This window comes from Phoenix dactylifera, chromosome 13 (assembly GCF_009389715.1).
Source record: "Phoenix dactylifera cultivar Barhee BC4 chromosome 13, palm_55x_up_171113_PBpolish2nd_filt_p, whole genome shotgun sequence".
In the NCBI taxonomy this organism is placed as follows: Eukaryota; Viridiplantae; Streptophyta; class Magnoliopsida; order Arecales; family Arecaceae; genus Phoenix; species Phoenix dactylifera.
The window spans coordinates 787,346-806,193 of record NC_052404.1 but is presented as its reverse complement, the minus strand read 5'-3'; the positions used below and the strand labels follow the sequence as shown (position 1 = coordinate 806,193).

At 36.9% G+C, this 18,848-nt stretch overlaps 1 protein-coding gene across 1 annotated transcript; it reads left to right on the top strand.

The window, feature by feature from the left end:
• The first annotated feature begins 953 nt into the window (after positions 1-953).
• On the top strand, positions 954-12,104 carry LOC103721034 (uncharacterized protein At4g15545). Its single transcript, XM_008811063.4, has 9 exons — positions 954-1,364; positions 1,454-1,522; positions 7,794-7,850; positions 8,031-8,106; positions 8,293-8,397; positions 8,499-8,705; positions 11,268-11,310; positions 11,563-11,641; positions 11,722-12,104. The coding sequence occupies exons 1-9, from the start codon at positions 1,077-1,079 to the stop codon at positions 11,812-11,814; spliced, it is 1,017 nt and encodes a 338-aa protein (XP_008809285.2). The 5' UTR covers positions 954-1,076; the 3' UTR covers positions 11,815-12,104.
• Positions 12,105-18,848: the final 6,744 nt, after the last annotated feature.

The following is an 18,848-nucleotide window of genomic DNA, read 5'->3' as shown; positions in this document are numbered from 1 at the left end:
TTAGATTTGCTCAAATTAATTCGAGCTCAAATCTATCAAACCCACTGTTGCTGGAAAATTGACCCGGGGGCGACCACGAGCCAAGAAGAAGGAGCTTCTCCTGCGGTGCGGTGGCGGACAGCTGTCTCCGGCGGACCTGCAAAAAGCCTTTGGCCGGAGGTTCCGGCGAAGGCCCTCCGATGCTTAAGTCAGAGAGGGGCTTTGGAGATAATGGAAAAGTATTTTCTGGCTAGGGGAGAAGAGCTCCCCCTTTTTATAGGAGGGGGTGTAGCGGTTACACGCAATCGGGTGTGATTGCGCAAATCTTGATTTAAATGAGTTACCTTAAACGGCCCGAGATTTCGGGCTAGCTGGCGATTAGTTGAGATTACGTGAATACAAATATTGACAGCCATTGAGGCGGAGATTGCAGGATTTGATCCCAGATATGGAGGATTTGACGATACTTTCCTTAGGCGAACCGACTTTACTATTGGTGAAGTCGGGGTCGGCTTGAGGTCAATAGAGCTTTGCTCAGCCAAGACCATGCATGTCGAGGTCGTGCCTGCCGAGGTCATGCTTGCCGAGGTCATTCCTGCCGAGGTCATGCCTGCCGAGGTCATTCCTGCCGAGGTCATTTTCGTCGAAGTCATTCTTGTCGAGACCGTGCTTGCTGAGGCCATTCTTCTTAAAATTATGCTTGCCATCGAATTCGGGTACTTTAATTGCATTTCGTGGGGTGGTTCACTTTTCCCCCAACATCCACATAACTCAAAATTATTCAACTTATTTCTAACAAGTTGCCGATCATATGATGCATGCACCTCATGCCCCTTTTCTTTGTACGTCTAGCCAAATCTACTCTATCTATGTTAAAGTATGGATAATTACACATTTGGGAAAAATAATCACCAACCACATGTTCCCCCTTTTCTTATCCAATACTTTATCTAACCAATCCCTCAAGGTATCCATACATTCCATCCCCCGCCCACCTATTTTTATTCTTGAAGAAAAAGGATCTGTGTAGCACCAAAAAAGTTCTTTTTTTTTTTAAAAAAAAAGAAAGTTTGATGGAAAAATTGGGTGGGGGATAGATGGCAGCGCAGGACCAATCGGCAGGGAGGCCGCCAGATTTTGGTCTGCCCGAGGCGGTGTTATCGGTGATTCCTTCCGACCCCTTCGAGCAGCTGGATGTGGCGCGAAAGATAACCTCCATCGCCCTCGCCACCCGCATCTCCAAGCTCGAATCCGAGGCTGCCCACCTCCGCCAGCGCCTCGCCGAGAAGGACGACCTCGTCGCCGAGCTCCGTGCTAAAGTCGAGACCTTCGACGCCTCCCTCGCCGACGTCTCCGACCGCCTCGCCCGCGCCCACGAGGAAAAGGTTTTCTTTTTTCTTCTTCTTCTTCTTCTTTTATATTTTTTCAGAATTCTCATGATTTTGAATGGGTTATGGTGTTTGGATGCGTGCAGGAAACTCTCTTGAACGAGAATGCTTCGCTTTCCAACACCATCAAGAAGCTCAACCGAGATGCTTCTAAGGTACGCTTTTAATTTCAATTCTTTGTTTCTTTACTTTATATATATATATATATATATATATATATATATATATATATAAATGTCACTATGAGAACTCCTCCTAATGGATTACCTTGATTTGCTTTGCATTTCTCTCTTGTTATTGCAATGGAGAAAGTGTGAAAAGTGATTCATTTGTAGTGTAGTTGATGATTCTTGATAGTGGTCTCTACTCATGCAAGGACTTCAAGATTTTTATTTAGACCGTTACAAGGAAAGGGAAACTATTCTTCTCCATCTCCCTCCTCCCAAAACAACCTAATGAGCTTCAAAGTTGTGTTGATTCATAGAGCCCTTCCAACTTTGCATTTAATGATAATTTATTTTTTTTCTCTTTTTCCCTTGCCAAATATGCATTTTCTCTATAGAACTATGAATTTGCAGAAAATAATTTGAGACTTGCTTTTCTCGATGTCTATTAATATCCTTTAATGAGGGGAGAAAAGAAAAGTGAAAAGATCTTTCCACACTTTTTCTTACATTTGCTAAATTTACTTATATTTTAATAAAACATGCACTTGTAGCTAAATTGAGTAATCTTGGCTGTAGAAAGTATAAATTATAATTTAGTCAATCAAAATTGATTTTTCAAAATAAAAATTATATAATATACTATCTATTCTAACCAACATTGGCGGAATCGTCCTGAATTGTCCAGTTCGTGGCATACCGAACTGTTCCACATAGAAGTGTACCGGCGGCGGATTGAGATGGTTCCGGCCTTCGGATCGAGAAACCGATAGAAGGAGAGAGGGAGAAAGACAGAGGGGGGAAGGGAGGGAGAGAGAGTGGCCGACGGCGGCCGAAAGAGGAGTGAGGGAAGCCCTCTCTCCTCCGTGCATCAGAATAGGGGCGGAGCCCCTGTTTTGAAACAAAATAGGGGCTTGCGCCCTTTTTTTATATATTTTTTTGAATTTTGTAAGTAAAGTCGACGCCACTAACAACTTTACTTGTTTTTTTTTTTTTTGAAAAATTTTAAGTGAAGTTGGCATCCACTTGATACTATCGACTTCGCTTAAAAATTTTCAAAAGAAAAAAAGTAAAGTCGGCAGTGGCTGCCGACTTCACTTAAAAAATTCAAAAAAATTATAAAAAGGAGTGGATGCCCTTTTTTGTTTCGAAATAGAGGCTCCACCCTTGTTCCGATGCATGGAGAACAGAGGGCTTCGAAAGCCCTCTCGCCTCCCTCCTTTGGCGCTGTTTCGAGCACCGCTCTCGCCCCCTCTCCCAACCTCCCCCCCCACCCCCCGCCGCCGCTCTCTCTCTCTTCCTCTTCCTCTCTCTCCTTCTCCCTCTCCCTCTCCCCTCCTTTCCAGTTTTACCTGTCGGTTCACGCCGGGATGGCATGGCGTGAGTACGTATCGTACCGTCCCACCAGCCAACCGGCATGGATGCTGGTTTCGATACTCCCTTTCTTGGTTCTAACAGCCAATACATCTGGACATCTCATGGATGTACCAACCCTTTGTTGTGTTTAATTGGCTCAATGATTTAGAACCTTGTCTTGGATTTAACAGGAAGAATATTACCTCAGACTCCCAAGTGACTATGTTTTCACAATGAAACAACACAATAAAGTACTACCATAACATTTTCAAAAATTGTCCTAGGTGATCTTGTTCTGCAAGCACACTAGTTTCAATCTTTCTGCACTGCTTATATTGACACAATTGTGCTTCTTTAAGAAACCATGTGCTCGTCCCTATGCCAAATTGAAGCCCTATTTGTAAAATCAACTACCAAAAAAAAGAGAGCTAGAATGGGTCTGCAAATTTTTAAGCTAAAAGGCTTGCATGTACAATCTTGACTGACTGCCCAAAAATGACTTTTTTCTTCTTTATAGTGTAGAATGCTGAGTTTATGTGATTAAATAGGAGGAAAAATATGTATGTATGTATGCAAGCACAAATGCATGCATGTAATGTATGTATGTATGTTTGTAGAAAAAGATGTATTCATGTATGTATATATGTATGTATGTATGCACCTATGTGTGTGTATGTGTTAGAGATTGGTGTGAAATGTGGATGTGTGGATATAAATATGTGTGGATGTTTTTTTTTTTATGTTGAAATAGGGAGGCACATGACACCCTGCACAACCCCAACCCAACCCCAATTAGGCTCTCAGGTCAATCGATAACAAGCTTGCAGAATCGGGACTTTTTATCAGGGGTAAATAGGGAGCTAAAAATATTGAGGGCCAGTGCACTTGGATGAGAACCCACGATCTCTCAGTTAGATGAACGAGAATGGATACTAAGTTAAAGCTCCGGTGCATGTGTGCGCGCGTATGTGTCTGTGTGCGTGGTTAGAGATTTGTGTAAAATGTGTGTGTGTCTTTGTCAAGGTGTGTATGTTCATCAGTGTATTTTTTGATATAGGGACTGAAAATGATCCAAGCTTTGGATTGAGTTTGCATTCTAGAGGAAAAGTGTGAAAGATTTTATCCATACATCAAAATTGATGGATGAAAGGCATAAATAATAGAATTTACACGATTTTGTAATTCAATTAGACTAGTGATATAGTTACATGAATCGTAAGCATTTTGTATAAAACATGTATTCATTTATTTATATTATTGGACTATGTCTGGTTTGTCCTGGTTCATTTTGGGTTTAGGCTCAAGTGCTCAACCCCAACCCAACTCGACTTGAGGTGTAGTTGGAATCTTGGATCCCAAGCCCAAGTGCCTAACCCAAGTCATTGAACCTCAATCAACCCAAAACAACAAGTTAAGCCCAAACAAGTTGCATTGCTAACAGAATAAAGTGACTATACTTGAACTTCAAATGTTATTTAAATATTGTGTGAAATGTTCATCAAGGTATTGTTCCTTTTAAGGGCTGCAAATGTTCCAAGCTGTGCTGAGCTTTAGACTGTCCAAACTTTGGGTTGGGTTTGCATTCTAACATAGAATACAAGTTTGAGATATTTTAGTTGTCCATCAAAATTGATGGATGAACGGCATAAACAGTAGCACTTAAACAATTCTATAATGCAACTAGATTAATGATCGAGTTACATGAAACATGCAAGCATTTTATATAAAACATGTATTTATTTATTTATTTATTGGACTAGGTCAAGTTCGGTTTGGGTTTAGACTCAACTGCAACCTAATTTAACTTGGGGACAGTTGGAATCAGCCTAAGTTCCCCGACCCAATTTCATAGAACCTCACCACCTTGAAACAATAAGTGAGTTGGGCTAGTTAGTTTTAGGTTAAGTCCGAACAGTTGTATGCCTAATAGGATCACATTTAGAATTTAGATTCTCGCTTAAGTTTAGGAAACCACTGATTGTAACTCAATTTTGTAATTTCTATGTAGTGGAATTGCGTTGCTCAAGTTTACCATACCTTTGTGCATATAATTTCTTGCATCTTCCCCATGAGTATATTGAGTCTCTATTCGAAGATCATACTTGTTCAAGTTTCTTAGGTAAGAGGTTGAGGGTTTCCTTTTGGCATTGGCCAGCCTATGGAGGGGCAGGGGAAGGTCTCGCAAGTTTAGAGGCTAGGCTCAAGTGATAGCTAGGGTTAACCTAATTGGGATGTGGAAGCATGTGATTAATTTTGCTTGCAATAGAAGAGAAGATAAACACCAAGAGGCCCGTCCAATGTTCTTTGACCTTAAAGGGAATTTGAGTTATCTAATTAAAGAAATAATGATGAAAATATTTCTTTTGGATTTTGCATTTTTTATTGATGCAAGGAAAAGAAAATCTTAGCTATTATAACTAGTTAGAGTTTCACCCAACAATCACTCAATCCAACAACAGTCAAACAGTTCTTTGTTGGGTTTTCTCATGCCCCATTAATGTTGCTGTGGCTTCAACAAGGGGCTCTGCTAGAGCTGCATTGGAAGAAGTGCCATGGAGTTGCATCAAGGTTGCTATGGAGTTACACCGGAGCAAAAGTAGAGTCACATCAAAGAAGAACCTTCCATATTCTGTATTTTGCATATAGTATCAAAAGAGTGGATTACTTGGAGTATTTATAGTATTCTAGGGCCTCTTACATTGACGAGGACATGGTTGCCTCTAGAAAATCGACTAAAATTATTTAATCCTAAAGAAAATAGAACATTCCTAGCTAAACCACACCTAAATGGTGGTTACATGGCTTCTGAGAAGTCAGGACGCACTTAGGATGTTGTCTAGAGCTTCTACTGCTGTGTACAGGCCATCCAACCATTTCTACACCTACAAGCACTGAAAAATGGATTATGGAAGTCTAGTGGGGTACATTTTGGCATCTGAATGAGCTGAATGGTTGGGTTCTTGCTGTCAGATTTAGCAAATTCAGCAGCACTCACATCTTTAGTACTTCGTCCATAGCTTCCTCATTGGACCTCTTATTCTGGTGAATCAAGGTATGTTGGAAAGATTTAATTCAATGCTGAAATAATTGAAGTTCTCACTTGAAAAAGCCACATGGAATAACTCTAGTGGCATATATTTTGGCATCTGAATGAGGTGAATGGTTGGGATCTAGCTGTCAGACTTAGCAATATCACAGCTTTCGTATTTTGGTTACAGGCTTCCTACTCAGGTGATTCAAGATATGTTGGAAAGATAACTCAATGATGCAAGTAACTGACGTTGTCTCGCTTAAAAAATCCACATGGTTTGACTCTAGTGAAACTCTAAATTTGCTAATACCTACAATGTCATCCTCATACTAGTAGGGCTTCAAAAGTTTGCAATCATCAAAAGCTTGCAGGTCAAGCGCCACCTTATAACCCCACTCCACTTACATTTGAAGCGTTGCAGAGGTCTTCCAAAGTGCTTTTAGGCAAGGTTCGTCGAACCGGTACCGAGACCCATACCGATCGGCAATCGGTGCCTGTTCGAATCGGACGGAACCGTTCGGTTCCGTCAATTTCTGGCTGGTTTCGGCCGGTCCTGGTCGGTTAGGGGCCGGAACCGTTTTCCATTCGAGAGCCAACCTGGTCAGAGACCAGGTCAGCTCGGTTCAGCAATCATTGCTTTTGGGCCTGCACCACCTTCTTACGTTGATGGCATGCATGTACATGCTAAATATCATTTGGAGTGAACTTTTTAGATAGGAGGCCAAAGTCATAGATAAATAATATAAGGGCCATACTTCACTGGTATGAATTTAGCAGTATAGAAATAGAAAATCTTGTTCATATATCTTACTTCCACGACATAGTTCTCTGCTTCGTTTTGTGCTATTAATTTTGCTTGTATCTTTCCTATTGACACATTGCTTTTTATTTTTGGTTTACTCATACTGTTTATATTGAGAATGCAGTTCTTTGGGGGATTAAAATTGATTCTGTTCTTTGTCAATGATGGTTTCATAGATTTTTCCTGATCAAGATGAATTTATGCCATGATGAGAGATGGTTTTCCTGCACTTGTGAGAGCAATTATTGTATCCTTTCAGTAATTTTTCTCCAAAAAAAATAATGGATGTCTGCACATGTAAATGTAGTCCACATGAACCCATAGTTTTTCTATAGAGCACTATACATGCGTCTTAAACTTACTGGGCATAAGTGTGTCTACTGTTTTTGTCAAAAAAAAAGTCTTTTAAGCTTACAATGTTTTTTTTGCCTATGTTATGTATACCTTTAAAATCAGTAACATTCTTTCTCCTTAGGTATCATATTCGCTTACTGAATCAAGTGCTCGTTGCTTTAATTCAACAGTATGCATATTGGCTTCGAATTCATCTTCAAGAGTCCTGAATACATGACTTTTGATTTCCATATTCTGCAGAATCGTGCACTCCCTCCATTATGCTTATAAAAGGTTTAATTTGCTAGAACAATTTGGCTATTCTTGTCAATTTTTCAGAATTTCATCAACTTTTGTCAAGACATAAAAGTTCAATTTTCTTGCAATCTTTGAACTACCTTTTTGAGGGTAATCTCTTTAGATAGATAATCATTTCTCTATCAAAAGTTAGACTGCATGCCAAGTGCAGAATGAGAGGTTTAACATAATTTATAAGAAACTCTGCCATATTCCTTGGTCAAACTCAAAGCCACACAACACCTACACAGATTTTTCACAGTGACCAGTTTCTTCTGATTCATATTGTTTAGTTTATTTTCCTCGGATATTTTGATGCATGTAAAGACTAGTTTTTGGCAGCATAATGAGCAGTATGAAATTATGAATAGTATGTGTCACAATCGAGATGGTATTTTAAAAATTGGCTTTTGTTATGTCATGATTGTTGTTGGCTTGTGCAGTTGCAAATTTTCAAGAAAACACTCATGCAATCACTTCAGGAGGAAGAAGAGAGTCCTGTAAGTTATAATGTTCGAGAATCTTCATGTAATCACTGATTTACTTCTCAGAATGTAGTCATTTTAGTTATCAAAAAAGAGTAGCTGAAAATCAAGCCGTTTCAATTTTTATAGATCAAATTTTGTAGTTTACCATTTGAGTAACAACATGCTGGTTAGACTAAGATCATGTTCTTATAGCAAATAGGAGCTCCCAGGGTGGTTCCAGAAAAGATGACAGACACTGCTAGTTTCTCAACCGGATCACTTGGTGGAGGTATTCTATTACGATGACACTATATACACTGAATTCAGTTTTTATTATTGTATTCACTTCAGGTATATGTCATCATTTAGAATAAGAATCATAAAGAATTACATGTTAGTCTATCTATTGTTAAATCATTTTGTTGTGACATGAAATGTAAATACTGTTATAGAACATTTTGGATTATTTTGTCAGACAAGGATGCAGCCCTGCCCCCATTGAACTCATCTTCTGTACAAAGTCAGTTCTCAGAGACTGCAAGTTCAATTTCAGTGGATGGTGGTTATAGTGAAACAGATGGTATGCCAATTGGGCATATGTTGGCATTTTCAGTTTCAATCATAACTGTACATTTTGATTAATATCAAAACTGCTCATTCTCACTGATGATATGCTTGCAGGCTCCAGACAAGGCAAACCATATGTGTTATTAACATCACGGGGTAGCACACCAAGGCTTACTCCACCAGATTCTCCTCCTAGACGACATTCTATTTCATTTTCAACTACAAGGAACCTGTTTGATGAAAGGTCATCGATATTTTCTTCCTTGCCATCAAGCCATCACCACTCATTAAGCTCTCCCTTTGACCCGGGAGCTCAAACAGGTTAGGTTTCAATATTCTTATAGATCTTATAAGAAATAGCATGCTTACTTTAAATTATTGAGCAAATGTGTTGCCAGTATTGTTTTTACCTGTAGTTCTTGATATCGAATTGCTATATTGCATATGAACTTGTTTTGATTTGGATGGCTATATAGGACATAGGATGTAAATAACGTAGTCTAATATCTATTCTACTATTGCGCTCAACCTCCAGAGCATGCTTGTGAGGCTCCATGGGGGTGTTGTCCATCTCTTTGCACATGCATTGTGCATGCCAAACTCTAGTATATTGTCGATAAAAACTCAGGATTTGCTTCATTCCCGGATTCTCCAGAAATATATCTATTCACTTCTATTGGTATGCTATCAATAATATTAAATTACTGAATTATTCACTTTCCTAGTTTGTCTATACACAGTTAAGCTTAATCAGGCAAGACAGATTAAACTTGTGTTTGGCTCATTTATTGCTTGAGCTCAAAATTTTAGGTCAAACTCGAGTCATTAAAAAAACCCAAAGATAGTGGAACATTTGAGAATGGATATTAGCTTGTGATATCAATGACTTCATCTAGGATTTCTCACAGATGCAAAAAATAATAATATAGTTACGATTTCTTTGTGCCTTACATGACATACAAATTAGCAAAAGGTTCATGGCACATTATTTCTTTAATGACAGTCTTACTTGATAAATGTAATTAGTGTTTACTTATTTCCAAAAATTTTATATGCCTAGCTCAACAGTCACCACATAGATTTATAGGTTTCACTTTGGCATGACTTGCTGAAGTAATCTGCCAATATCTCTCCAAAGGAATGGCAATTATTGAGATCGGCCTTCGTCAATAGGAGGCAATGATCAATAAATTGCTGATGAATGATTGTTTAATGATTAGCTTCCATTTGGAACTCTTGGGTTCACCCATTAAGTGTATCTTGCTTGAGCATTCCAGATGATGTGTCGGAGACGATATGGGGAAGCCTTGTGATAACTCCATCATGGAGTTGAATTAAGTTATTCATAATCCATTGACAAATGCAGAGAGGTCTCAATAATATAGCCCATAACCTAACTGATCTGTGACAAAACCCCACAATCATGAGAACTGCCTCTAAGAAATCCTTTCTAATTTCGTATATGCTTGCTAGTGTCGTGCTTAATAGCCATAACAATACTCATGAATGCTGTCTGTAAGGAACATAGAGCTTCATGGACAGGCAACACATTATCATAATTGTGCCTTCGCAAAGCAACTTGTTCCTTTCATTCTCCCTTTTTTTCTTCGTCTACTCCCAAACACCCAGCTCGAACCTGAAGTCCCCCATGCCCTTGGCCTTCTCTCCTTAGCAATCAACCAGGATAATGCAACTCTCACATTTTACCTCTCTTCTCCCAATCTCATATACCCAACCCTAGGCCACCAAATTCATTTATTCTCCTGATCTTTAACCCTCAAAGATTCGAGTAGTGGTTTTTCTGCCCATTTCCTCCTCTCTACTAATGATCAAGTTGGTGATCGGGTTGAGGTCAATTTCACAATATGGTTGAGATCAGGCTGCCATCATATGTTTTATCTCTATTATCATCGTTGACAAGATTTTATCCATTGCTCCTGTCGCCCTTAACAAGCTAATCAAGCCGAGCTCAATCTGGCTTGGCAGTAAGTTAAGCTGAGCTTGAGCTTGCGGTTTCTAGCTTGTCGCAAGCTTGAGTTGATTTCGAGCAAGGCATAAAACTTTCGATCCAGGCTTGAGCTGACCTCAGCTTGCTCACGTTCAGCTAGTTTTCACCCCTAGCAAACACATAGTTGCTTGAATCTTCTACCTAAAGTAACATCCATTGCGAAATTTTTCTGGAATCTCAAACTTGCGCTTGCTTCCTAAGCACTTCATAATTCATAATGTTTCTAAAATGTCCACTTCCCCGCACCAACATCTGCCCCCACACCTGCTACTGATGTTGCTCGCAACTAAAGAGCAGACATCCTTCTTTACAATATTCCAATATATTTCAAAAAGATATGACCCTTCTTGGGCCAACACCTTATTGGAGGGCTTATTTAGAAAGTCTCTTAATTTCCTCATCTAGAACTTCTAGTAACTCTGGCATTGTCAGTCTCAGACAGGGTGTCCAACATTATCCATTTGTGTGCCTAGCACTAATACACTGCCGATACCATGCCAATGCCACATGCTCGTAAGATAGTACAGTTCATGTTGAGGGACACTTTAATCCATTCTTCGAACAATTTTTAGGCCACCCTTCAGCATCATTCTAATACATACCATTTAGCAAAAGAGAGCATGTATGCAAAGCTGCAGCAGCACCATTTAGGAAGAAACATCATCAATGACTTGCTCAACCTCTGGTTGTTGAATTCAAAATCAATTACATATGTAGGTGCATTCCAACATTTTGAAATGAAATGTTTGCTTGATTATCATGAGCATATCTTACCTTAACCACAAGTATGGCTGTTTGTGCATATTGACTAATAAACTTAAGAGCTGCCATCTTTCCTGATTCTGTCATTTATCCAATTATATAATTTGTTTCAGGACGGACCCGAGTTGATGGAAAAGAGTTCTTTCGCCAAGTCCGGTACATACAAAGTGTATTTCGCAAAGCATGTTGATTTTATCAATCTTTTCATAACAATATTACTGCTTCTTGCACTTTTGGGGCTACAGCTAAAAAAAAAAGAAAAAAAGAGAGAGGAAAAACAGATGCTGCTTGTCGAAATAAGTATCAATCTTGAACTTGTTTTCACGTAGAAAAGGGTCCACAACAAACCATTTAAACATTGCTGGTGATGCTATAATAACATACATATCTTATTTTTGTCTCATTCAGGAGCCGTCTGTCTTACGAGCAGTTCAATGCTTTTCTAGCCAATGTAAAAGAATTGAATGCACATAAACAAACAAGAGAGGTATGAACAGATACAAGCCCTGGCCAGCTTTATCACCATATTTCCAACTTGATTCAATGACTCTTTTGGTCCATTTCCAGGAAACACTTCAAAAGGTTGATGAGATTTTTGGTCCAGACAACAGGGATCTTTACACCATATTTGAAAGTCTGATCACCCGTAATCTCCATTGAGTAGGAAACAGGTGGAAATGATATGCTTTCCCTCTAAGAGCTGGATGAGTCATGTTAATTCCCATTTGTTGTTTCTTTCATAATTTTCATATGTATGAAATGGTGAGCTCTATTTATTTGTGTTAATATTTAATTGTAAGATAATTTAGGTTATATGTTTGTGCTATACTCAAACACTACCTGTAATAATCAGTGTGTAAAATGGTTGTAATGGTATTAATCTTCAGAGACTTTGGAAAAATTGTAAAAAGAGGAATGGGTGACCAATGTCTCATCTTCCTTTTAGATGATGTAACATGGTGGGAGGTAACGATCTGTTTTACTACATATGCACTAATATTGTTTAACATAACAGAATGGCAATGACTGTCAAGTATTCAGGAAAATGTAGCTGAAGGTTTATAGTTTTCATGGTAAAGTTTATAGGATTTTTGAGAAACTCTATTGCAGCTCGCTGAAGTAAAAGATTGGCACTGTTAAGCCGAGGCTCAGACCTAGAAACTATAAAAAGAAATGTCCAATTGTACAATGACAAAGCTGATTAATAAAATGACTCTCTTAATTTTAATCAAAACCAAATTTTTACTCTGATTAATAAATGTTACTCTACTTGTTGAGCTCAAGCCGGCTAACTAGCTAAGTGACGAAATGGACATAGCAGGCCCGCTAGTCTTTAATGATGCAAGAATTCAACGTTTTCTTGGATCAGAAGATATTTGCATGTAAGAATCTCACCTCCTACGCGTTTAATAGTTATGTGCATTTATTGTTATTATTTTAGAATTATCCAATCTTCGATTGTTTTGTTAAGTATGTATGCATTTGTCATATCTTATGAATATTTCATGCCACCAATCTAGTTGTTAGAATCATAATTGATGATCCCTCTTAGGTAGACCACAAGAGGAATGAATGACAGCGGCAAGGCCTCATATGGGAGGAAGTTGGTTGGAGATTTGAGTTTGGTAATTGGTTTTTTCTTTTGCAAGGTCATTCTCCATGATATTAAAGATTTTCAATAAGGTCAGTATTTACTCAACTGACTTATTTAAGGTGAAGGAGATATTGGTGTGTGATGGTGATTTCATCAACACAATGAAAGTACTTGGTCTTAGGACATTTTGGTCATCATCTTTTTTTATAACCAGAAAATAGGCATGCGAGTGATTCGAGAGGGTGTTTTGTGAATGACTTTGATGTAAGTAATTCGTAGTTACAACGGTTTGAAGATCAAGTGCATGAGTGCCAACTATTCAATATGTTTAGAGCACTTGAGTAACTCAATATGACCCCATCAAATGATCAAATGCCAGGGATCAGATTTTGTTGGCCATTAGATTGTTTTATTAGTAATGTGTTTGAGAGCAAGAGGGCCTAATCCTTGCATTTTCTATCTTATACTTACCCCACTCATGGGGAACTGATTTCAACCAGAATCGAACCCTTGCCTCTTGCTCAAGTGGCCAGAGGTGATACTATATAGAAAAGTGCTCGGTGGTTTGCTAATAAGAATTATATGTCCGCTTTTACATGAAAGCAAAAGTCCTTATGATTCATGAAGTTGTAATGTTAAATTTGGCGAATGTTATTTTATTTTCTTTGTTGGGTTTACTAGTATGCCTGAACATCTATCATTTTCCTTGCCACAAGTATCTCTCCATTTGGAAGCCTATGACGAGGCTGAGAACAAATTCATGTTTGGCAAGCCTGAGAAAAAAATCCAAGATGAGGAATATATAAGCCTAGCAAACTTGATCGCGATGACCTAAAACTGTAAATCTAAAAATCATAAATGCAAATTTAACTCTTATAACAATGCTTGATATGGAGAGAAACCATATGTGTTCATGTTTGCAATTAAACCAGTTATTCATTGTTATTTGTCTGTACGCTATAGATTTTGTTAAAAATATCCTTAGCTGTTAAAAGGATGGTAGTTCTTAATCATTTTAAAAGTTTGGTTTTGGAGCTATACAAAGCAAAGATTTTGATTATGGGTTTTGATATCATATTTCGTTCTTGGCAGAATTGTTTTCATATCAAAGATGTATACTAAATCAAAGTTCTTGAAAAACATGAATCCTAATTCGATATTCTTGATAAACAAGAAAAAAAACAAAAATGTCATGATAAAGTTTGTAAGAGGAATGCCTAGAAAGTGCAATCACGATTTTTCCTTGGTTTTAGCTTGCTAAATAAAGATGAAGCATTAAAACTGTTTGTTCCTATCTGAGGAATTGCATTCCTTCAATTTAAAAAATAAGAAATAAGGAATTGGGATTGAAATCTCTCTTAAGCATAATAAACAAGTAGCAAGGCTCTAACCAGCAATGAGGAGCCTTTTAGTTTGATAAGCCATATTTTATTTTTTGTGGAGTGTAAGTTTTACCTAAAACTTTTTAGTATTGTATTCATCTGCAATTTATATACGCCCTCTCCACCAGTTACTAATACAATATTTGAATGTGGTTCCTTTGGATCCTTGCACTGTCTTTTGTTTGTTTTGATCCAAGCCTTGCGCTCCTAAACTTTGCATTTCATATCCTTCCAATTATTTTTGTAACTGTTGTTGGCCTTGGTATTGCAGTAATTGTTCAAATACACAGCTAAAAGCAATCATTTCATACCAATTCATGGTGGTGTCTTATTATTATAATTGACAAAATTCTCCTGAGAATGATACAGATGCTAATGCATGAGTTCTGTATCTCGCTCATGGTTTAGCAGCTTGTTTGATTAGCAAATTTAAAATAACTAAGTTAAGAAGATCTTTTCTATGTTGATAGCTTCCATGATCTTGTTACATACTTAAACTAAGCTCCATGGAACAATCCTAATCTAGATAATATAGCTGATCAAAAGATGTGTACATTGTTTCTAATATCAGCTTAGTAGCACATGCAACACTTGTGCCCTTTTAATTAGTGTAAAGAGAGATGCTGGAAAAATATTTATAAATACTATTATAAGGAGATAAACTAAAACTAATTTATTGCGACTAATAACTTATTATCAATGTACTTTCTTGTTAACTAGTTGCTCCATTTCAATAGTGAAAGATGCTTAGCAGAAGTAGCATAATGTCACAAACGTTTTTTGGATAGGCTCCCAAGATTAGATAGACAAGAACACATCGAAATGTCTAGAGGTGTTGCAGCTGTAATAGGAGAGATTCAAGCGGGTGACGAAAGGTAGAACCAAAGGCAGACTAAAAATGACCATCTAGTTATAGTAGGGACCTATATCTCTGCTATTATTATTGAGAATGATAACTATGTCGAGGTAAATGATGAAACTATATTTCCAAAGGAGCAAGAATCCAATACTAAAATTTATGGTTGTGAGAGTATTTATCATAGTATTTATAGTAATAATTCTTATAATGATGGTGATAATATCATAGAGAATAAGGGAGAGACATATAAGATGGATAATGAGATTCCTAACATGTCCATAGCGGCAACATATGTAAGTTGACAACAATTCAAGGTGGCACTGAGTATGCAAAAAAAAAATTGTAATTAGAGGCTCCATGCTTTGTTATTATGTTATAGTCATACATTTTAAGTATTAGAATAAAAATATCGATCCTTTGCATTATAGTGCTTATGGATAATGTTGCATATATTAATACATTATTTGTTTGTATGTGTAGCTCAAAAAATTGAAGAAGCCTTATACATGCTCATCTGTGAATAAGTATGGCAACAAGATGATGACAATTTTAGATGCGTGATAGAATGATTGATTGGCTAAACAAAGAAAGTAACTTATTACCTATTGAACTAAAAAGGAGATTATTGGAGTTCCATCCTTTTGAGCTTCCATATCAGAGTTCGACAAGGAAAGAAGCTTTCCATGTCTATGATTCAGAGAAATTGGGCAGATTCTTTTGAGAGAATGGAGGATTTCAAAATGAGCTTTTAAGAAGAAATTCAGGTAGTGTAGTAAAGCTGAAGTTAGACTTGTTTGGTAGCAAGTATTAGTAAGATTGTTTTTTTGGGCTCATATGGTCATTAATTCAATCAGGGGGTTAGTGTTCACTAGAAAGCCTACTCATGTCCATTCCTCAAAAGCTTGATCATGCTTGCCCCCTGCTTTTCATCTTTCCCTTGTTATGCAAGATGCAAACAAAAAACTTTATCCCTCTCGCTTAAAGGGCTCTATTCGGTTGGAATTGAAGTTGTCTTGTTTTAGAGTCTATAGGTTCAAGAACCTTCTCTCATAGATTTTACTGAGTCATCGCCAGCAATTTGCTCTTATACCTTGGTATCAAAAGGTGAGTTCTTATATTTTGTCTTGCCCAAAAACAATCTATCATTGGAGAAAGACGATCTAGTAGCAAGGTAATCCAATCCAGCTGCTTTATCTCGCTTGCCGCGTCTAGCATCTTTCGGTGGCCTAGGAGTTAGATCACTTGAGTTAAATTTTTTAGTTGAAGATGCAGCTCAACATTCTTCTCCCATTACACTTGTAAATTCTTTATTTGCTCTTTTTTCCTTCTCTCTTCCTATTATCGCTTTATTTGATAGGGGCAAAGAATACCACTCTATTAAAAAACAAAAGAATAAACAACAATAATCACGTTTCAAATGGTTTGAACTTGGAAAGTTCCTAGGGCACTAGCTTAAAATCAAGATATAGGAGGCTACAAAGGCATTCACAAAAGTTCATGATGTCATAGATCAAATTAAGAAGGCTAGCTTGGAGGCATCGAGTATCTTAATGTTGAAAATATTAGTTTATGGAGCAGATCTCAATTTAGTATCATAGCTAAGTGCTCCTACATAACGAACAATCTTTCAGTCATTCAATGTTTGGATTTTTGAGGCTAGACATAGATCAATTCTTGATTTATTGGATGTTATAAGGCAAAAAATTATGATGAAGATAGAAGCTAGAAAGAGAATGGTTGTCCACTAGAAGAAAAATGTAGTTCCTACAGTAATGAAGTATATAAGAAAGATCAACCTTAAGTTAGGTAATATAATATTTACCAAACCAGTGATTACAGAGTAGAAGTAATTGAGACTAACGAAAGATATAAAGTAATTCTAAACAAATGAATGTGCTCTTACCATATGTGAGAGGTCTCAGGCATTTCTTATGTGTATGCTGCACTGCAACCTTATGAGAGGTGCAAAATTTGGAAAATTATACCTCAGAGTTTTCGCCATTGTAAAGTACAAGACTACCTATGCTGCTATGCATCAAAAAATGGACCCTTATCGAACAAGGCCCAATAGATAAAATCTAATATTGGATATAAGGCACAACCTCCTAAGCCTAGTCTAAGACCTCGTAGAAGGCCAAAAAAGAATATAATTAGAGGTAAAAACTAAAATACATTGAAGAAGATGCACAAATGCAAGAGTTATGGTGAGCTTGGGCATCATGCAAAGACTTGCAAAAACCTAAGAGTCATGAAATCTCAAGCTTCAGTATTCTTGTCTTCTGCACCGAAGAAGCTTAGGAGGTAACATATAACACTAATCCGACTTAACAATATTTACCATATAACAATTACTTATTATTGGAATATTGCAGGCTAGGGAAAAAGCTCAAGAGGAAGAATGTCAACTATAGGAGGTATATATGCAATGTTTGTAGCACTAAGAGGGGAAAGCAACAAAAGAAGACCCACAAGCAAGCTAGAAGAATGAAAACTTTATAGTAGAGAAGATAATACCTACCTACAATCTTAATAAGTATGTGATTGGATATACCTATTCTCAACTTTTGCAACATATTTGCTTTCAAGTTATTGGGATCATTGCCATGATTCTAACTAAATATAATTTGTTGGTTGATATAGAGTTAAATATCATTCTCATTTTTTTTTTTTGCTAATTGTAGATCTAATCATGTGTTTTGCTGGGGTAGTGGAGATTATATTAGATTTGGATCTGATTTTTTTATTTAATGGTAATTTAATATGTTCTTCAATAATCAAGGCAATTTTCTTGCAATGGGATAATATTTTTTATTGTAGAAATGTGAATAATTTGTTCCACATAGTTTAATAACACGTAAATAAGGAAATATTATTTTCTTGCAAGGAAGTGAAATTTCTTATGCTTTCAATGGTTATTTATGAGCTGCAGGTCTACTTAATCAAGTATAGAAGGGCAATTCTACTTTGGTAATTGACTGGTGCTAAACAAGCCCTTTGTTTCAATTTAGATGTTGCTGCTGGTTTTTCCCTTTTTTTTTTTGATCTTTTATGATTGTTTAAATTCTATTTTTGTCTGTGATTGAGGCTTAGCCTCCCTTCAATCAGTAAAAGAAAGATAAAACCTATCAGGAAGTAAATGTTTATAAGGTCTGGTAGATGAGAAATTGTTCTAAAAGATTGTTGCTACTGTGGAAATCAAATAGTAAATGAACTAAGCATAAAACTAATTAAGCTACATTTGTTGTCCAAGTTCGAACTAGCCTTAAGACCAATAGTATGCCTTAAGTGGCAATCTAATGGTGCTAGTAGCAAATGACATATTTTTTGTTATTTTTATATAAAGAAATTTATATTGCTTACATTTGTTGAAGGGTTTTCTTGTAGGCTTGCAACAATTATTTTGAATATCTTGACTACTAAAGAACTAGTTATGACTATATAAAGTTTGTTTTTCATGACTTCAAGATTGACTGAAATTTTGGATTTATATCAACATTAGTTGCTTACCAAGATAGTCTAAAACTCAAATTTAAATAATCTTGATATTATTTAATAGCTGAACTATATTGACAATTTGACACTATAAGACTGGATTGCGATATTTGCAATTTGACTAATATAAGAACCCCATGAAATGTCTTATTATTTTGTTGTCTCAATAAGAGAGTCAACTCAGTAGAGTGCAAGCAGTTTAACTTTTGTAGGTGGCAAAGCAAAATGGTTAGGAGCATATACTATAGGTGCTTTATTTTGTATGCCAATCAGCCAGTGATTGCCATCTCAAAATTAAAGGTTGGTAGAATAGTTGGCCAGCTAAAATGATGCATTACATATATCCATGAACATATGCTAATAAGAT